This window comes from Ornithorhynchus anatinus, chromosome X1 (genome assembly GCF_004115215.2).
Source record: "Ornithorhynchus anatinus isolate Pmale09 chromosome X1, mOrnAna1.pri.v4, whole genome shotgun sequence".
Taxonomy (NCBI): Eukaryota; Metazoa; Chordata; class Mammalia; order Monotremata; family Ornithorhynchidae; genus Ornithorhynchus; species Ornithorhynchus anatinus.
In genome coordinates, this window is record NC_041749.1 from 111,106,127 (window position 1) to 111,127,859 (window position 21,733).

The window sequence follows — 21,733 nt, forward strand, 5'->3', positions numbered from 1 at the left end:
TATTATTATTATTATTATTGATCGATTGAAGCAGAAACTCCTCTCCATCTGTGTTTATGCACTTAATTGGCTCTTTTCCCTCGTACCTATGCTCGCTCCTCTGCCTCTAGTACCCAGCCCGCCTATTTCACTCCTCCACCACCAATCTACTTACTCTGCCTCAATCTCATCTCCCTTGCTCACACCCTCCCTCCTGCCTGGAACTCCCTCCCACTTCATATCTGTCAAACCACCCCTCTTCCCATCTTTTAAAATCAGGTCTCCTCCAGGAAGCCTTACCTGGTTAATCTCTGTCTCTCCTCCCTATTGCCTCACCTAGCGTACCCCCTAAGCACTTTGATACCCCCTTCCCCCACCGCCCCACGGCACTTATGTTCCTATTCTTCTACTCTGCTACTCCCCTATCTGTAATTTATCCTAATGTCTGTCTACTGCTCTAGATCGTAAGTTCCTTGAGGGGTAGGGATCATATTTATTGCCATTGTTCTTGTCTGTCTGTCTCCCCCGATTAGACTGTAAGCCCGTCAAAGGGCAGGGACTGTCTCTATCTGTTACCGATTTGTACATTCCAAGCGCTTAGTACAGTGCTCTGCACATAGTAAGCGCTCACTAAATACTATTGAATGATTGAATCTCTACAGACTCTATTGCACCAAGTGTTTAATACAGTATACTACACAAAGGTGCCCAATAAATACCATTGATAGATCGATTGCTCTGCACACAGTAAATGCTCAATGAATATGATTGATTTGCTCTACACACTGTAAGTGTTTAATAAATACCATTGATTGTTGGTTTGCTCTGCACACTGTAAGCGCTCAATATTCCAAGCGCTTAGTACAGTAGCGGAATAAATACTAATGAATGAAATACTACTGATTGGTGGATCGGTCTGCATACAGTAAGTGCTTGATAAATACCAATGATAGATTGAATCGCCCACAGGTCTTCCACCTAGGCCCCTTGGCCACACAGAGAGAAGGAGTTGATGATGATTTCTCGCTTTTAGATTTTAATTTTTCCAGATTGTTTTGCAACAGAGTTTGGATCGGTGGTATCTATTCTAGGGAGTAGAGGGGAATTTGCCATTACTGCAAGCCTCTTCCTCCCAGCAAGAAGTTACCAACTCCCAACAAAAAGTTGAGCAGTAGAGATGTCTTTTCTGCCCTCTACTCTGAAGACAGACCCTTTATCAGTTTACCCTTCCCATTTCTAGACCGTAAGCTCCTTGTCGGCAGGCAACATGCCTACAAACTCTGTTTATTGTACTCTCCCAAGAGTTCAGTACAGTGCTCTGCCCACAGAAAGCACTCAATAAATACGACTGATTGTGTGATTGATGGAAACTTGTCCAGCATAGTCGTCTGGCACAGTTCCTACTTTCCCTTGAGAGAAAAGCCCAACACAATCAGTTAATCTACTGGATTCCCACATTATGACCACCATGTGCACACAGTGGGGCCAGATTTGTGAGTCCCACATTGACCTCTTCAGTCACGCAGCCACTCATAGGTTAATTTCACTGTTAATGGTGTCTTTGAAAACACAGGGCAACTAGCAATACAATAGACAGAGCACAGGACTGTACTTTTGGGATGGTACAATGGAAATGATAATAGGGCCAATGTCTGCCCTCAAGGAATATGTAACCTAGACTGTAACCACTAGACTGTAAGCTCCTTGTGGCCATTCATTCATTCCATTGTATTTATTGAGCGCTTACTGTGTGCAGAGCACTGTACTAAGCGCTTGCACTGTACTGCCCAGGGACTGCGTCTACCAACTCCCTTATATTGTACTCTCCCAAGCACTCAGTACGGTGCTCTGCACCCAGTAAGTGCTCAATAAATTTGACTATAATCTGAGGGGGATTGAGATCTACAACCCACATGGAAAAATTAAATTTACAAGAGGATACCTTGAAAAATCAACAACAATAAGCATCAGAAAACCAGTGTCAAAGCAGTCAGTGATTGAGAGAGGCCTTTAACAGTCAAGCTAAGTTCTAAGTAATAATAATGATAATAGTATTGTTAATAATATAGTTAATACCATAATAGTATACTCATAGTACTTGTTAAGAGTTTATTTTGAGCCGAGCACTGTACCGAGCTGGGGTAGGTACAATAGAAGTGGATCAGACACAATCCCTCCCTCGCATGAATTTCACGGTCTAATGGAGGAGGGAGTCTTATCCCCATCTTTGCAGATAGGGAAACTGAGACATGGAGAAGTAAAATAACTTGATCAAGGTCACATAACAGGCAAGTGGGGAAGCTGGGATTAGAACCGAGTCTCCTGATACCCAGGCTCATGCTATTTCTACTGGGCCTCATTGCTTCTACTCAATGGCTTGACATCCGCCTAATGCATTCTCTGGTGTATCTCACTCTCATCTTTGCATTTGGGATGGGTGCAAGTTGTTTGATTTGGGACCTGGCTGCCCATCTCTGAGCTGCAGTAACTCGGAGGGGCGGCGTGTGTGTGTGTGTGTGTGTGTGTGTGAGAAGATCTGTTTCTAACAGTGTTGTGTTGAAAGCTATTAAATCAGATCATTGTGTTGACCTAGGCCAAAACAGAGTGAGAGCATCAGTATAAGCAATCAATCACACGCTAGAATCACATCTGATTTCAAGACAACTCAAGAAGCCAATTCAGTTTGCCGGAGGAAATTCTAATTTGGTTTCTGGTGCCTTTCGCTTGTCCCTCTCTGCCTCCATGTCTTACCTGGTCCCAGAGATCCACTGATAGGTGAAACACCAAGTCCTTCGGCCCTCGCCTCCATTTTGACACAGACCTCCTGGGAAATGGAGCAGGAGGAGATTTGGTGGTATGGTTAAGAAGGTTGAATCCAGTTCTCACTGGACCTGGGCATTGAATAAATATCATTTAATTATAACAGGAGCAGGTTGGTGGGTAAAGCTGCAAATGCTTCTTCAGCTCAGCTGGCAGGGAGATGGTCTCCTCCTGCTGGCACCTAGCACTTCCTGGGTTGACGAACTCTTTGGTTCTAGTCCTATGACCAGATTTTGCCCAGTTGGTGGCTACAGTGAGATACTGCAGGGGAGAAATCGTAAGCCAGGAGCCCATGGGCCACAAAAACATACTACAAATCTGCTTGCAGCCCCACAGGGTCAAGAAGTGGTGTGGCCTTGTGGTTAGAGCCTGGCTATGGGAGTCAGAAGGACCTGGATTCTAATCCCGGCTCTGCCACTTGTTTGCTGTGTGAACTTGGGCAAGTCACCAAGCTTCTCTGTGCCTCAGTTACCTCATCTATGAAATGGCGGGTTAAGACTGTATCTACTCCAGTGCTTAGAACAGTGCTTGGCACACAGTAAGCGCTTAACAAATACCACAATTATTATTAGTATTATTATTAAGAACTCGTGGGGTGTGCTAAGGTATAGATCCTGGGAGTTTGGAGTTAGAACTTCAATCAATCAGTCAATCGATGATATTTATTGAGCACTTACTATGTGCAGGACACTGCACTGAGCACTTGGGCAAGTACAATACAGCAGAGTTGGCAGAGGCAATCCCTGCCCACAAGGAGCTTACAGTCTAGAGGGACTGTTTTTGAAAAGCTGTTTGTGTGGTTCTAGGTACTGTTTCCTCACTGGTTTATCTATTTACGGAAGTCTGGGGGCCCGGTGATTGTCAGATGAGGTTTGAATGATTTCGTTCTAATGACAGGAAATAAGACACTCAAGGAGGACATTTGCTGGGATAGCACCAGGGTCCTGGATCATGCTCATGATTTTTCCGGGGCTAGGGAGAGACGTGAAACAGATGATTCAACTCTAAGTAATACGTTTTCTAGGGAAGCAGGTAAGAGCTTTCGTCCACTCCCTTTAGAGAGCGAGGAGCTGGAGTGGAGAGCTAGTAGGACATTTGGGAGTTGTGAAATCTGGGTTGCAGGCTGGGTGGGAAATGAGGGGCCCCCGCGACTGTAGCCGGGACCTCAGAAAGATGTTGCTTCCTGTTGCCTCGGTGACCCTATTGTAGCCTTGACTTTTGCAGTAAAGAGTAGATTTGCATTTCAGTCACTTACATGGGCGGGGACCGGTGGCCGGGCAGTCAGGTGGGGGAATCACCGGACTGTCCGACAGCAGCCGTGGTGGCGAGACTCAGTGGGCATCGGGAAAGAGGACTGGCCTGTGAAGGCCTGAGCTGTCCCCCAGCTCAGCTTTTACCCTTGTCTTTGCTCTCGGGTACATAAGACTGAAAGCTAGAGGCAAAACTGGCTGCTGCATCAGCACTGCTCTCTTACCTTGGTCCATACTGTGCTCGATTGCAGTTCTTGCCCAACGAGACGGGCCTACGGGATGAGGTGAAGGTCCTGAATTCTCTGCTTCATGTGGTTTTGGTCTGGATGGGACCCTTCCTGCCCCTGCTGGTGCTGGTGCACCCCGATTACATCAAGCCCCTGGTGGGGGCCTCAGGTATAGTAATTTGCCCCTTCCCCACCTAGGTCTGGAGCTCTGAGGACCGTGTTTCCTCATTCTTGGCATTTGTCATCCTCTCCATTTCCCGTCTCTGAGAGGCCCGGGATCACCGGTTTCTCAGTCCCTCACAGGATGCTTCACCTGACCTGTACTCCTGTTTCTGAGCGCCAGTCAGATGGCACTGCCCACTTGGTCTCTCCACAGTAACAATAAGAATCATGGGATTTAAGCATTTACTATTTGCCCAGGACTGTGCTAAGCACTGGGTTAGATTCAAGATCATCATTGTGGACACATTCCCTGTCCCATATGTGAGGTCACGGTTATTTTTTCCCCATTTTACACATGAAGAAACTGAGGCTCAGAGAAGTCAGGTGACTTACCCAGCAGGAACCCAAGCCCTATGTGGGACTGTGAGCCCAATGTGGGACGGGGACTGTGTCCAACCTGATTAACTTGTCTCTTCCCCAGGACTTAGAACAGTGCTTGACACATAGTAGACACTTAACAAATGCGATAATAATAATAATAATAGTGATAGTAAATTGTGGAGCCGGGATTAGAACCTAGGTCCCTTGACTTTCAGGCCTGGGGTTCTTTCCAGGAGGCCACTCTGCCTCTTTGTGGATCTGGCCACGTTACCCCCCTCAATTACCCCTTTGCGGTGGAGGATCCCACAACCTCTAATCAAATCAATAGTATTTATTGAGTGCTTACTGTGTGCCGAACACTGTACTAAGCACTTTGGAGAGTAGACTGTAACAGAGTTGGTAGACATGCTACCTCCCCACAAGGAGCTTACAGTCTAGACTCACATCCAGACTCTCAGATGTGAGGGATAACTGTGGGAGGCAGATCTGGGTCTCCAAATTTTTCCAGTGATACTGAGCTGTGTGTGGATGGGGAACATACCTGTTTAGAGGTCACTGGTGCAGTCCCTGGAGGCTCAGGCCTGTGCGTGACCCCTCTCCCAGATTGTCTTATTTCTTGGAATTTGAGCTACTTCCCCTGAGGGCATCTAATTCCTGGTGCTGTCACTTGGACTACCCAAAATCCCTTTATGATAATAATAATAATGATAATTATGGAACTTGTTAAACACTTACTATGTATCAAGCACTGTTCTCAGTTCTGGGTTAGTCACGGCGTAGGGGGCACCTGGAACCTGCAGGAGGGGGCGGTGTCAGCCCGACGGATCCAGAGCCCGGAATTTTACTCTTCGTTCCTTGTATCCCCTATTTTTATTTTTATTTTTTTAATCACCCTTTTTCCTTTCCTGCTGATTTGGAGGCGGCTGGTTTAGCTGCCTCAATATCGGGCTTTGATGGGATCATTATTAAAACCTTCTGGAGTGTTGATTATTTGGAGCAGCATGGCTCAGTGGAAAGAGCCCGGACTTGGAAGTCAGAGGTCGTGGGTTCTGATCTTGGCTCTGCTACTTGTCATCTGTGTGACTTGGGCAAGTCACTTCACTTCTCTGTGCCTCAGTTACCTCATCTGTAAAATGGGGATTAAGACTGTGCCCCACGTGGGACAACCTATTTTTCTTCCCTCAGTGACGCCCATGCCCATCATCCCTACCAGCTGTTCCGGACTTTTAACTCTCTCCTCAGACCCCTTCCCCTCCCCCATCCCTCACTCCCAACGATCTGGCCTCCTACTTCATTATGGAGATTAACACTCTCAGGTCTGAGCTCCCCAAAGTCACCCCTCCCCCTTCCCCATCCCCCCTGCTCCCAACCCTCTCCCCTACTTTCCCATCCTCCCCTGCTGTATCCTCAGAGGAGATCTCTCTCCTCACAAGTGCCACCCCCTCCACCTGTGCTTCGGACCCCATTCCTGCTCACCTTATAAAAACTATCACCCCTTCCCTCCTCCCCTCCCTAACTTCTATCTTTAACCACTCACTCTCCGTCTTCTTCCCTCTGTCTTCAAACATGCCCATGTCTCCCCCATCCTAAAACAACCCTCATTCGACCCCACTTCCCCTTCCAGTTATTGTCTTATCTCCCTCCTACCCTTCCTTTCCAAACTCCTAGAATGAGTCGTCTACACTCGTTGCCTTGAATTCCTCAACTCCAACTCTCTCCTGGACCCCCTCCAATGTGGCTTCCATCTCCTCCACTTCACTGAAACTGCCCTCTCAAAGGTCACCCATGACCTCCTTCTTTCCAAATCTAATATCTCTTACTCTATCCTAATCCTCCTCGACCTCTCAGCTGCCTTTGACACTGTCGAGCATCCCCTTCTCCTCCACACTTTGGCTTCACGGACTCTGTCCTCTCCTGGTTCTCCTCTTATCTCTCTGGCTGCTCATTCTCAGTCTCCTTAGCGGCTCCTCCTCCCCCTCCCATCCACTAACTGTAGGCATTCCTCAAGGGTCAGTTTTTGGCTCTCTTCTGTTCTCCATCTATACTCACTCCCTTGGTGAACTTGTTCGCTCCCAAGGCTTCAACTATCATCTCTTCGCAGATGACACCCAAATCTACATCTCCTCCCCTGTTCTCCCCCCTTCCCTCCAGGCTCGTATCTCCTCCTGCCTCCAGGACGTCTCCACTTGGAAGTTTGCTCGCCATCTAAAACTCAACATGTCTAAGACTGAGCTCCTTATCTTCCCTCCCAAACCCTGTCCTCTCCCTGACTTCCCCGTCACTGTGGACGGCACTACCATCCTTCCCGTCACACAGGCCTGCAACCTTGGTGTCATCCTTGGCTCTGCTCTCTCATACTCTGCTCTCTCATTCACCCCACACATCCAATCTGTCACCATCACCTGCAGGTCTCACCTTCCCATTATCGCCAAGATCCGCCCTTTCCTCTCCATCCAAACTGCTACCGTGCTGGTACAAGCTCTCATAATATCCCGAGTGGATTATTGTGCCAGCCTCCTCTCTGATCTCCCTTCCTCCTGTCTCTTCCCACTCTAGTCTATTCTTCATTCTGCTGCCCGGATCATCTTCCTACAGAAACTCTCTGGGCATGTCACTCCCCTCCTCGAAACCTCCAGTGGTTGCCTATCAACCTTCACATGAAACAAAAACTCCTCACTCTTGGTTTCAAAGCTCTGCATCACCTTGCCCCCTCCTACCTCACCTCCCTTCTCTCTTTCTACTGCCCATCCCCTACACTCCGCTCCTCTGCCGCTCACCTCCTCACGGTCCCCCGTTTGCACCTGTCCCGCCGTCGACCCCTGGCCCACGTCCTACCGCTGTCCTAAAATGCCCTCCTTCCTCACATCTGCCAAACTAATCTCTTCCCCTCTTCAGAGCCCTTCTGAGAGCTCACCTCCTCCAGGAGGCCTTCCCAGGCTGAGCCCCCCTTTCCCTCTGCTCCTCCTCCGCTCCCCATTCCCCCCTCTACCTCCCTCTGCTCTTCCCCCCTCCCCTCAGCATTGTGCATATTTGTTTATGTTACTTATTATCCTATTTATTTTGTTAATGATGTGTATATTTCTATGATTCTATTTATCTTGATGGAGTTGTTTTGTTTTGTGCTGTTTTGCTTTGCTGTCTGTCTCCCCCATTTAGACTGTGAGCCCGTTATTGGGTAGGGATTGTCTCTGTTGCCGAATTGTATATTCCAAGAGCTTAGTACAGTGCTCTGCACATTGTAAGCACTCAATAAATACTATTGAATGAATGAATACAAGTTAATCAGGTTGGACACAGTCCCTGTCTCCCATGGGGCTCATACTCTTAATCCCCATTTTACAGATAAGGTAAATGAGTCCCAAAGAGGTTAAGTGAATTGTCCAAGTTCACCCAGGAGACACTTGGCGGATTCTGGATTAGAACTCAGGTCCTTCTGATTCCCAGGCCCATGCTCTATCTATTAAGCCACGCTGGATCAATCAATCAGTCATCTTTATTGAGCGCTTACTGTGTGCAGAGCATTGTATTAAGCACTTGGGAGGGGACAAGATAACACAGTGGGTAGACACATTTCCTGCCCACAAGGCACTGACAGACTAGAGGATGGGGAATGAGCTTCCCATTGGTCATTGACTATGGATTTGGCACTTAAATGCTCTCTCTCTTCGCAGAATGGTTCCACCGCTCATAGTGGGGCCTGTGGTTCCTGGTTTTTAGGTCCCTGAAGCCATTTATTTTCAGAAGCTTTGGGCTAGCTAGGTCGAGGGAAGTGTCCCAATCTCTAATTGTTTCCTGAGCCTGTTGATTTTAGAACCTCATTGCTTAATGTTGTTACTTTGAGATAACTTTCTTCCTTTGTTTCCTACTCCTGTAGTTCTCTACTTCCCCTCCCCCCCACTTCCTTCTGCTAGGCTGGCTCTCTTCCTGTGACCTCTCTGTGTAGGAGGAATCCCCTGGGAGCTGGGCTCCAGTGGAATGTCCCTCTTGCCTATGCACTGATTGGCATCTCTAGCTCCATTTTTCATGTTCAAGGTTCCCTTCTGGCTCCTGCCATGGTTTCCTAATGTTTTCCCTCCAGGGGCCAATCTGGTCCAGAAGCAAGGCTGAGGAAGAACTGTGGAGTCACTGTTCCCTATGTGTCTCCGAGCTACAGCTGCCAGTTCCCTGGAGTTTTCTACTGTTGGTCCTCCAGGCTACCCTGGGGGGATTGGGTGGGGGGCAGGAGTCATTTGGCCTTGTAGGTCTTTAGGGGAGTTAGATGCCAGTGAGCTCGTTGTGGGCAGAAATGTGTCTGCTGTTCTATTGTATTCTCCCAAGTGTTTATTATTGTGGTATTTGTTAAGCGCTTACTATGTGCAAAGCACTGTTCTAAGCAGTGGGAGATACAAGGTGATCAGGTTGTCCCACGTGGGGCTCACAGTTTTTTAATCCCTATTTGACAGATGAGGTAACTGAGGCACAGAGAAGTTAAGTGACTTGCCCAAGGTCACACAGCTGACTAGCGGCGGAGCCGTGATAAGAACCCATGACCTCTGACTTCCAAGCCTGCGCTGTTTCCACTGAGCCATGCTGCTTCTCTGTGCTTAGTACAGTGCTTTGCACACAGTAAATGCTCAATAAATACAATTGATTGATTTACATTAGGAAATCATTTCCTAGCCCCTCTGGCTTCCTACTAGTCCTTTTAGCTTCCTATTACCTCTCTGGGTTCCTGCTATAGGCCCTCAGGCTTTCTACTGTGTCTCCGACTACCTTCTAGCCACTGGCTTCCTACTAGCCCCTAGTAGGAGGCAGGCTAGTCTTGACATCAGGAAATCATTTTGTAGTTCCTCTGGCTTCCTAGTACCTCTCTGGCTTCCTGCTATAGCCTCTCTGGTTTCCTACTAGTCCCTCTGGCTTCCTGTTATAGATCCTCTGACTTCTTACTAAACTCTTTGGCTTCCTACTGTAGCCTCTCTGACTTCCCTCTAGCCACTGGCTTCCTACTAGCTCCTCTGGCTTCCCACTTGCCCCCTTGGTTGCTCTCTCTCTTCTTCACTATCCTTTCTCTCCTCATTTTCAACTCCTTATTCCCTCTCTGCCCCATGCTTCACAGAACTGACTTTAGGCGTCTTTGGCAGGAATAGTGTTAGATTTTGAGGCCTTCAGAATCTTTCATATCATGCTTTCACACCACAGGATTGCAGATATCATCCATGTGGGGTTCTGGGAAAGCTAGTCTATCAGGGCTAATGGTGGAAGAACCAGGACAACATAAATCTTAGACCAAGGAATTTAGTTTTAATACAAAATGAAAGTAAAAGGGGAGAGATGAGCCTAGACCTAAGTTCTTAAACTTAACCAGTTACAAAGTGTTTCAATAATTATTCCAGCTTGAATCTCTATATAAGCTTTTTTGGGCCTGGACACTTGTACAATACTCACAGTTCATCTTATGCAGGGAGACAACTGCCAGTCAGAGCTGCGGAAAGGGAGAGAGAGGGAAAGACAAAGGGAGAGGAAAAAAGAGAGGGAGAGAAAGCAGAAGTTCATTATATCCTCCCTCTGGCCTGGAACTCCCTCCTCACTTTGCCAACCTGATTAGCTTATATCTACTCCAGCACTTAGTACAATGTCTGGCATTTAACAAATACCATAGAAAAAAACACACCACCTTCAAAGCCTTATTAAAATCACATCTCCACCAAAAGGCCTTCCCAGACTAAGTCCTTATATCCCCTACTCCCTCTCCCTTCTGCACCGCCTATGCTCTTAGGTCCGTACCTTTTAAGCACTTTTTTAAGGTATCTGTTAAGCGCTTACTATGTGCCAGGCACTGTTCTAAGTGCTTGGGGTAGATACAAGGTAATCAAGTGGGACACAGTCCATGTACCACATGGGGCTCACAGTCTTAATCCCCATTTTATAGGTGAGGCAACTGAGGCATAGAGAAATTAAGTGACTTGCCCAAGGTCACACAGCAGACAAGTGGCAGAGCTGGGAATAGAACCCAGGTCCTTTTGACTCCCAGGCTCTATCCACTAGGCCATACTGCTTCCTTAGCACTTGATATTCACCCCATCTCAGCCCGCAGCACTTATGTACATAGCCAAAATTTATTTAAATGTCTGTCTCCCCCTCAGTAAACTCCTTATGGGCAGGGAACACGTCAACCAACTCTGTTGTACTGTCCTCTCCCAGGTGCTTAGTACAGTGGTCTGCACACGGTAAGTACTCAATGAATACGACTGAATGATTCCCCTGAATTTAAGAGCTGTTTGGCTGATTGCCTGCACTCCTCCTATTCTCCTATTGGCTGGCCCCACCTCCTCTGAGAAAATGCCAGCCTTCCAGGGGATTCCAGGACAATGTCCTTCAGAATCTAGGGAAATGTAGTTCCCAGGAAGGGAGGGTTACAGGAGTAAGCTTCCTAGTGCTTCCTTAGTCCCTTTTGATTAGAATTCCATACCCAGTAATAATAATAATAATGTTGCTATAAGCTCTTACTATATGCAGAGCACTGTTCTAAGAGCTGGGGTAGATACAGGGTAATCAGGTTGTCCCACATGAGGCTCACAATTTAAATCCCCATTTTACAGATGAGGTAACTGAGGCACAGAGAAGTGAAGTGACTTGCCCACAGTCACACGGCTGACAAGCGGCAGAGCCGGGATTCGAACCCATGACCTCTGACTTCCAAGCCCATGCTCTTTCCACTGAGCCACTCTGCTTCCTGGTTATCTCTACAACTAAGATGATTTGTCACTCTTCTGTTCCCCATGTTTTCATGAAATAGGAACTTGTGTAGGGATTACCAAAGGACCCCATTCAGATCTTAAAAGGTGGTTCCACTTGAGGTTGGGGACCCAAGATTTTCAGCAAGATGGGTAATAATGATGGCATCTATTAAGCACTGTTATGTGCCAAGCCCTGGGGTAGATAAAAGACACCAATACTAAACATGGCCCTTGCCCTACACGGGACCCTCAGTCTAAGGGGGCGGTATTATATCAGCGTGGCTCAGTAGAAAGAGCACGGGCTTTGGAGTCAGAGGTCATGGGTTCGAATCCCAGATCCGCCACTTGTCAGCCGTGTGACTGTGGGCAAGTCACTTAACTTCTCTGTGCCTCAGTTACCTCATCTGTAAAATGGGGATTAAGACTGTGAGCCCCACGTGGGACAATCTGATTCCCTTGTGTTTGCCCCAGCGCTTAGAACAGTGCTCTGCACATAGTAAGTGCTTAACAAATACCAACATTATTATTATTATATCCCTGCTTTACAGATGAGGAAACTGAGACATAGAGATGTTAAGTGACTCACCTAAGGTCACCCAGAAGGCAAGTGGCAGAGCCAGGAATAAAACCTGTACCTCATGATTCCTAGTTCAGTGCTCTTTCCACTAGGCAATGCTGCCTCTCGATCTGATGTCTCACAAACGATATTCTTGTAGGGTGTATGATCGCTCCTCCTCCCCTCTCTCCACCCCCACACTAAGCCTAAGCATTCCTTCCGAAGGACAAACTTTTCCTCTCTATTCAGGGTAGGGTTTTAGTGCTTAGAACAGTGTTCCAGCACTTAGAACAGTGCTTGACGCACAGTAAGTGCTTAACGAAAACCGTTATTACTATTAGTGAAAAGAGCTCAGGCCTGGGAGTCGGAGGACCTGGGTTCTAATCCCGGCTCTGCAACATGCCTGCTGGGTGACCTTGGGCAAGTCACTTGACTGCTCTGTGCCTCAGTTTCCTCATCTGTAAAATGAGGATTAAGACTGCGAGCCCCACCTGGGACAACCTGATAACCTTGCATCTCCCCCAGCGTTTAGAACAGTGCTTGGCACATAGTAAGCGCTTAACAAATACCATCATTATTATTATTATTATTAAAGCGGGGATTCAGTGCCTGTTCTCCCTCTTTGATTGCGAACACTGTGTGGACCAGGGACTTGTATCTATCCCAGTGCTTAGTATAATGTGTGGCTCATAGTAAAGCACTTAACAAATACCATAAAATGTACCATAGTAAGTGCTTAACAAATACTCCTATTATTATTATTATTTTTAATTCTGCAGATCCCACCCAAGACCCCTGGCTAAGGTAACAAGAGGCAGCCTCCTTGACTGGGCAGCAGAGGGAGCACTTATCCCACACTTAGAACAGTAGGAAGGCTGCGGGTGGGCGAGGGAAGGACTGGTCTGGGACTGCGCTTCCCAGTTCACTGTTGGAGAAATCAAGTCCCAGAGCAGACCTCCCTCCTGGTCACCTGATGAGCCAAGGAGGGAGCAGGAATAGAATCCAGGAGACTTTTTTAATGGCATTTGTTAAGGCTCACCACCTTCCAAATTTTGGGGTAGGTACACGTTAATTAGGTCGGACACCATCCCTGTCCTGCATGGGGCTCGCAGTCTAATAATAATAATGTTGGTATTTGTTAAGCGCTTACTGTGTGCAGAGCACTCTTCTAAGTGCTGGGGTAGATACAGGGTAATCGGGTTGTCCCACGTGAGGTTCACAGTTAATCCCCATTTTACCGATGAGGTAACTGAGGCACAGAGAAGTTAAGTGACTTGCCCACAGTGACACCCCTGACAAGTGGCAGAGCCGGGATTCAAACCCATGACCTCTGACTCCCAAGCCCGGGCTCTTTCCACTGAGCCATGCTGGTTCTCATAAGTAGGAGGGAGAACAGGTATAAATACTATTGAATGAATGAATGAATCCCCATTTTACCGTTGAGGAAACTGAGGCACAAAGTGACTCGCCCAAGGTCACACAGCAAACAATAGGCAGAGCCGGGATTAGAACCCAGGTCCTCTGACTCCCAGGCCCACGCTCTTTCCAGCAGGCCACGCTGCTTCCCCTTCTACCAACACAGTTGTATTGTAATAATAATAATTATGGTATTTGTTAAGCACTTACTAAGGGCCAGGCACTGTACTAAGCGCTGGGATGGATTCAAGCAAATTGGGATGGACACAGTCCCTCTCCCATGTGGGGGCTCACAGTCTCGATCTCCATTTTACAGATGAGTTAACTGAGGCCCCGAGAAGTGAAGTGACTTGCCCAAGGTCACACAGTACTCTCCCAAGCACTTACTGTAGTGCTCTGCAGACCATATACACTCAATAAATGCCATCGATTGATTGCTTCTGACCCTGAGGCTAAAAACCTTTCCACCTCTAATTATGTGGTGGCTAAGTTTCATCTTGATGAGACTCTTGGCTTTTTGGAGTGCTCCACCCTTTCCAGGTAAAGCATTTGGGAGAGGACAATAGAATTAGAAGCCGTGATGATTCATTGGGAGCATCTTGCTGGAAAATTTCAGGGGAAAGGAGCTGGGGTAGGAAGAGGTATCCCTCTCTGTGCTCTGATCTTCTAGAGTATGGGATCACACCTAGGATAATGCAACAAGTCAGCCTTGGGGTGGTCATGATTTGTGGGGATTCTGTCCCATTACCAGAAATGCCTCTCATAGGACCCATTACACCTCTCAGGGTCGCACCTGGAGTTTCCAGTACTCTGCCAGGCTCGACTCCGGGAGGGAGAGTCAAGCAGAGGCCTATCCATTCCATTCCATTCCTAGCTTGGATAGTGACTAGCGAGTGGAAGGCAATCTGCTACAAGTCAAAACTCACCCATGCTGGGCAGGGACAGAGTCGAGGGTGGAGATTCAGGTTTACTGTGCAGAAGGAGGCAATGGTAAACTGCTTCCTTATTTTAACCAAGAAAACTCTCAAGGTCCACTACCAGAACGATTGCAGATGGAGGTGGGGCGTTCTGGGAGAGATGTGTCCATGGTGTCGCTATGGGTTGGACACGACTTGATAACATAAGACAACAGCAAGGATCCATTAGGGTCTTGCTTTCAACTGAGCTGATGGGAAGGTATCCAACAGCCTTGGTGACAGTGGAGCTGTGGAGGAAGAAGCTATCAGCCTAGTCGTCGTCCTCCTCCTTTTCCCATCTTTCTCCTTCTCCTCCCCATTTACCTTCTTTTCTTCTCCTTCTTCTTCTTTCTCCTCCTCCTTATCCTCTGTAGCAGCAATCACAGCCTGCTGATGCCATGAAATGACTATTTCCTGGTTGTTTCCTGGAGATATCCAGCATGGCCACTGAGACTTAGTTCTAGCTGTGCTGGAAACTTCCAGGAGAGAGCTGGGGGTGGGAAGCCCCAATGATACAGGCCGGAAAGCAGAGGTGGAGGCAAAGGAGAGAGAGAAAAAGAGAGAGAGAGTCCATTGTCCCTCGTCCCACATTCCCCTCCTCTTTGGCTTTCCTTTCTCTGTGACTCTCTTCTTTATCTGTGTCTTTGTTTTTTCTTCCCCTCTGTCTCTGAAACTCCCTGGTCCCTTATCTGTTTGTCTTTCCTACCTTTACAGCCCCAACCTCTGGAAGCCTGGCCCTTGGACACACTCCAGGCCTCACTTTTGAGCTTCCATTATTATGATCCTTCTAGACCGTGAGACAGTTGTTGGGTAGGGATTGTCTCTGTTGCTGAATTGTACTTTCCAAGTGCTTAGTACAGTGCTCTGTACTCAGTAGCGCTCAAAACATATGCTTGAATTAATGAATGATCGCCTTATTCAAGGATTATCCCTAAATCCTAATAATAATAATAATTATGGTACTTGTTAAGCACTTTCTATGTTGCAAACACTGTTCTAAGTGCTGGGGTAGATACAAGTTAATCAGGTTGGGACACAGTCCCTGTCCCACATGGGACTCATACTTTCAATTCCCATTTTACAAGTAGATAATGGAGGCCCAGAGAAGTGAAGTGACTTGCCCAAACTCACACAGCAGACAAGTGGCAGAGCTGGGATTAGAACCCATGTCCTTCTGACTCTCAGGCCCATGCTCTAGCCACTAAGCCACACTGTTTCTCATATCCAAGTGCCTGAAATAAACTAGGGGCACCACATTGTTCTGCATCTGCCCCAAAGGCCATGCAGTCTATTGTCAAGGAATTTTCAAGTTCAAATTTCATTGTTCTTACCCTTGGTTAAAATTTTTTGTATTATTTTTCTCTTCCTTCTCATCTGCCTACTAGCACTGACCCAGATTGTCAACATTGAGTAAAGGGGGAATACTCAGAGCCAGGGGGTGTAGGGATTCCTTTGGAACATACTGGTCAATGGCCACCCCTCCTTTCCCCACAGCTGCGGTAGCTCCTAAGGATGAACTTTTCTATGGTTTCCTGAGACCCTGGCTTGGTGAGTGGAAGGGGTTGAATGGGAAGGGTCTCGATCCAGGGTGGAGGGGGCTTGCCGTGGGTGGGATCTCTGCCAGCCACAGTGGAGAGGAGTGTTTCTTCAGATGCTTTGGGAAGGAGGGTGACCTGCATCAGATTGATTAGGAGAGGGTTAGCCCTGCCTACTGGGCACTCAGGGAAATCTTTCAAGCAGTGGCTTTTGGGGGTGGTCCATCCCTGCTGCCAATTAGACTGCTTAATGATGAGAACAATTGTGATTTATCTGCTGTGCTTATTACGGGCCAAGCACTGTCCTAATCGCTGTAGATACGAGGTCATCAAGTCGGACACAGTCCCTGTCCCACCTGGGGCTCATGGTCTAAGCAGGAGGAAGAACAGCTATCGAATCCCCGTTTTACAGATGAGGAAACTGAGGCCCAGAGAAGTGAGGAGACTTGGTCAAAGTCACCCAGCAGTCAAGGGGTGGAACCGAGGTCTTCCCATTAGGCCACATGTCTACAATGGAAGGGGTGGTCTGGTCTATTCTGCATATGCTGGCCTTGTCTCTTTCAGGAGATGGGCTGCTGCTGAGCAGAGGGGACAAATGGGGCCGCCACCGCCGCATGCTGACCCCAGCCTTCCACTTCGACATCCTCAAGCCCTACATGAAGATCTTCAACCAGTGCACGGACATCATGCACGTGAGTGGCACTCGCTTGCTCCCTATGGCCCCTCCGATCACTGCTAGCAGGAAGCCCCTCCCGAGTCGCTTTTGTACTTCAAGAACCACCCTCTCTTGAAGCATTTCAGCCTCACGCCCTGCCGGTTTTCAGTCTCGAGAGCCCTCCGGGTCATGGGGTGTGCTCAGCTCCAACACGCCAGTTTCTTTCTGACAGGCCAAGTGGCGGCGGTTGTCTGCAGGGGCCGTTGTCTCCCTAGACATGTTTGAACACGTCAGCCTCATGACCTTGGACAGTTTGCAGAAATGTGTCTTCAGCTACAACAGCGACTGTCAAGAGTGAGTTCTTCCTCTGAGATTCCCAGTTTCTTCCATCCTGGTTCCTTCACAGGCTCACAGGCCGAGATCCGCTGTCTGGGTGGGAGAGATTCCATCACCCAGAACCTGGGTGGAATTACTATTATGTTGGTCAAGCACTTACTATGTGCTAAGTACTGTTTTAAGTCCCAAGGTAGACGTAAAATAATCAGGTTGGGCAGAGTCCCTGTCCACGTGGGCCTCACAGTCTAGATAGGAGGGATTAGGATTGAATCCCCATTATACAGATGAGGAAACTGAGGCACAGAGAAGCTAGGTGACTGGCCCAAGGTTACACAGCAGACAAGTGATGGAGCTCGAATTAGAACCCAGGGCCTCTGACTCCAGGCCCATGCTCTTTCCACCAGGTCACGCTGCTTCTCTAGAGCAGTGGAATAGCCCTATTGCAGAGAGAAACTCTTCCATTAGGGTCTGGTGGGGACCCAATAAAATGTCTTCTCTCAGGAGTGGGTTCTCTTTTCTTTCTGTATGTGGGAAATACGAGCGTTCCAGTTTCAAAGCCAGTTCCATCTCATAGTTGGGATTGTTTGGAAATGGGAAAGTTTGACAAGTTTGAGCCTGGGATAGACTCTCCTGATAATAAATAATACTTGTGCTATTTGTTCATTCATTCAATCGTATTTATTAAGTGCTTACTGTGTGCGGAGCACTGTACTAAGTGCTTGGAAAGTACAATTCAGCAATAGAGACAATCTCAGATGCAGGACGTGGGCAGGGGTCGGTGGTGAGACAGGCGAGATTGAGGCACAGTGAGAAAGTTAACACTAGAGGAGCGAAGTATGTGGGCTGAGTTGTAGAAGGAGAGAAGTGAGGTGAGGTAAGAGGGGGGCAAGATAATGGAGTGCTTTAAGTGAGGAGTTTTTGTTTGGTAAATAGGTGGGTAGGCAACTACTGGAGATTTTTGAGGAGGGCGGGGGTGACATATCCTGAACATTTTTGTTGAAAGATGATCCAGGCAGCCAAGTGAAGTATGGACTGGAGTGGGGAGAGACAGTAGGTCGGGAGGTCAGCAAGGAGGCTAATTCAGTAATCTAGGCGGGATAGGATGAGTGATTGTATTAACTTGGTAGCAGTTTGGATGGAGAGGAAAGGGCAGGTTTTAGCGATGTGATGGTGGGACCGACAGGATTTGGTGACAGGTTGAATATGTGGGTTGAATGAGAGAGAGGAGTCAAGGATACCGGCAAGGTTATGGGCTTGTGAGACGGGAAAGATAGTGGTGCCATCCACAGTGATGGGAAAATCCGGTAGAAGACAGGGTTTGGGAGGGAAGATAAGGAGCACTGTTTTGAATGTTTAAGTGTTTATAATGTGCCTGGCACTAGGGTAGATAAAGGCAATCAGATCAGACATGGTCCCTGCCCCACATGGGGCTCACAGTCTAAGGGGGAGGGAGAATGGAAAACTGAGACCCTATTTTACAGATGAGGAAACTGAGGCCCAGAGAAGGTAAGTGATTTGCCTAAGGTCACGCAGCAGACAAGCGGCAGAGCCGGGATTGTATCCCAGGTGTTCCAGTCCTGTGCTCTTGCCACTAGGTCATGGTGCTTCCCCTCTTCAGCTTCTCATGTGGAATTGGTGACCTTCATGTTGGACCTGGTTAGCGCGTCAGTTTCCCCACCATTATGGTTACATATCAACTCTCTTCCTCCTCCTCATCTTCCTCCCACCCCTGTTGCTTGGCAGGAAGATGAGTGACTACATCTCGGCCATCATTGAGCTGAGTGCCCTGGTCGTGAAGCGACAGTACCGACTGCACCACCATCTGGATTTCATCTACTACCGCACAGCTGACGGGCGCCGCTTCCAGCAGGCCTGTGATATTGTGCACCACTTCACCACTGAAGTCATTCAGGGGCGGCGGCACGCCCTCAACCAGCAGGGAGCTGAGGCTTGGCTCAAGTCCAAGCAGGGCAAGACCTTGGACTTCATCGATGTGTTGCTGCTGGCCAAGGTGTGTGGGGTCAGCAGGGTAGATGTGGAGCCTGGAGGCCGATTTGAGGGAGGGGTATCCTGTTGGCAACATCTGGGGAGCAGAGAGGATTCTTCCCTTCACCGGGCATCGTCCGGGTCTCTGTGAGAAGCAGCGAGGCCTAGTGGAAAGAGCACAGGCCAGGGAGTGAAAGGGCCTAAGTTGGTAAGCCCAGCTCCGCCACTTTTCTGCTGTGTGACCCTGGGCGAGCCGCTTCACTTCTCTGTGCCTCAGTTCCCTCATCTGCAAAATGGGGATTCAATACCTGTTGTCCTTTTGACTTAAACTGTGAGCCCCATGTAGACAGGGAATGTGTCTAACCTGATTATCTTGCATCCACCCAACCCTTAGTATGGTGCTTGGCTCACAGTGCTGAATAAATGCTATTATTATTATTTTTCTGATTCCTATTGGCAGACTCCAATCCTCTCTTTTCACACACCAGCTGGCCATTTCTTCCCTTTACCCTGATGAGCCCCAGCCCGAGGCCCCACCTACTGCCTCCAGTGCGCTCTCCACCTGAAAACCACCCAGAACTAAAGCTTTGCAGAGTAGAGGATGGGGTGTGTTTCTGCTTCTCGAGTATTCAGTCCCTAAGCCTAATTCCATCAGTTCCGGGGAAAAAAAGGTGCTATTGGGATGTTGTACTCTTTGGTCCCTTGATTGAGCTGTTCCCGGACAGAGAGGGGGGCCATTACTAACTGTTAGGGCCTCTCTGTTGCAGGATGAAGAGGGAAAGTATCTGTCTGATGAAGACATCCGGGCAGAAGCTGATACGTTTATGTTTGAAGGTAAGTATCAGATGACCCCCAAGGAACACCATTCATTCATTCATTCAATAGTATTTATTGAGCGCTTACTATGTGCAGAGCACTGTACTAAGCGCTTGGAATGAACAAGTCGGCAACAGATACAGACAGTCCCTGCCGTTTGACGGGCTTACAGTCTAATCGACGGGCTTACAGAAACAGTGTGGTGTAGACTTAAGGCTCCCGGTGCTTTTTCTGCTAGGCCACACTGCTTCCCATTATCTGATATTGTGCATCTACCCCGACACTTAGTCCAGTGCTTTGCACACAGTACGTTCTGAATAAATACCATTATTATTAGTATTACTATTTTTAGGAAGTCTTGGAAGGTGGGGCGGGATGTAGTTTGGTAGATTTGAGGGAGATAGGAGTTCCATGCAGATGGAATGTTGTGAGCAGTGGGCTGGAGAGGAAAAATTGAGAGTGGGATACAGTTAGGATGTTAATTTGGGAGGAGTGAAGAGTGCAAGCTGAAGAAGAAATAGGTAAGAAACGTGGAGAGAAATGGGTAGTCACTGGAGGTTTTTGAGGAGGGGAGTGATGCATTTTGAATGGCCTTCTTGCTTTCTAAGTATCAATCACGTCCCCTGTCAGTCTTTCGCTTTCCAGATGGAAGAGTCCCGATCTCTTCGGGCTGTCCTCATGTGGAAGTTTCTCCATTCCCCTGATCCCCCTGGTTGCCTTCCCCTGTGCCTTCTCCATCCCGTTCTATGTCCTCCGCGAAAGGCAGCAGACAGGATGGCACATGGCGTTCCAGGTGTGGGCGCCCCAGTGTTAATACGGGGGCAAACCTGGCCTTTGATTGAGTTTCCTCTCCCCCCCGCCCCAACCCACCCCATGGTGCCAAGCATTTGGTTGGCCTGTCCGGTTGCTGCCCCACACTGGACCGACGATGTAAAAAGACAGTCAACCAAGGCACGGAGATCTCTTTCCTCAGTCGTGACTGGGTGCTCCAAGCCCCTCATCTCGGAGTTGTGGTTTGGATTATTTCTCCCTGGGGCGTCCCCTGGCATGGGCTCATGCTGAAGCTCATCTGCCTTTTTCTGGCCACTCCCTCAGCTCCAGGAGACCTTCCGGCAGTTTGTCCCCGTCCACATGGCCTCCCACCTCCCGCAAGGGCTCAGTGGCATCTGCAGGCTGGGAGATTTCACTGAATACTCCCTCTCTTCCAGATCATTTATGAAGATGTTAAACAAAACAACTCCTAGCACCTCTCTCTGGTGACCCCGCCATTTACCCCTCTCCAACCTGGAGAGTGGCCATCTATCTTTGCTCTTTGTTACCTATCGATCAGCTAGTTTTCCAACATGACAGAATACTCCCTTCAAGTCCATGATTACTTAAAAAGTCTTTGGTGGAAAACCTAGTCAAAGGATTTTGAAAATCTGACCGTATCATTCTCACAGGCTCCCCTCTGTCTGTCCACATGCTTGTTGATCCTTTCAGAGAACTCCAGCAGATTAGTAAGGCCCAATTTCCCCTGACAGAAATCAGACCATCCAAATCCCAACAGGTTGTGTTTATCTAAGTGCTCATTGATCTAAAACTCATTTATTGATTCTACTAGTTTCCCTGGTATAGCATTCAGCTGCCATCTCCCTAATTAGGCCTATAATAGTAAAAACATTTTGAATTTATATCTTTCTTCCAAAAATCTCAGACATATATTATTTGAATTATACATAGAGTATTCCTATGAGTAGGGTGAGGAAGATGTCATTCTTTTTTCTTCAGTTTGGAAAAACAAGACACAGAGAAGTTAAATGAGTTGTCCAAGGCCACACAGCATGACAGTGTTGGAGCCTAGATGTTCGGTTCAATTCTCTGAACTGGTAAATGTGGCTGATCTCTGGGTATCTCAGCTAAGTCCTTTTCTCATTTGGCAGTAGTTCAGGAAGTTGTGGGC

The 21,733-nt window shown here is 48.0% G+C and overlaps 1 protein-coding gene and 1 long non-coding RNA gene across 2 annotated transcripts in view; one reads left to right on the forward strand and one right to left on the reverse strand.

Moving 5' to 3' along the window:
• Positions 1–21,733, forward strand: part of LOC100074551 (cytochrome P450 4F22) — a 55,217-nt gene that overhangs the window by 23,125 nt on the left and 10,359 nt on the right. Inside the window, exons 3-8 of the mRNA XM_029051194.2 lie at positions 4,301–4,445; positions 15,958–16,011; positions 16,563–16,690; positions 16,886–17,007; positions 18,733–19,000; positions 19,743–19,809. Of these exons, the coding sequence (XP_028907027.1) occupies positions 4,301–4,445; positions 15,958–16,011; positions 16,563–16,690; positions 16,886–17,007; positions 18,733–19,000; positions 19,743–19,809 (784 nt within the window). The remainder of the gene's footprint in view (positions 1–4,300; positions 4,446–15,957; positions 16,012–16,562; positions 16,691–16,885; positions 17,008–18,732; positions 19,001–19,742; positions 19,810–21,733) is intronic.
• The window catches only part of LOC120638041, a 36,171-nt gene continuing 24,515 nt past the window's right edge, over positions 10,078–21,733 (reverse strand). The window contains exon 4 of the long non-coding RNA XR_005659496.1: positions 10,078–10,280. This is a non-coding gene — a long non-coding RNA (uncharacterized LOC120638041). The remainder of the gene's footprint in view (positions 10,281–21,733) is intronic.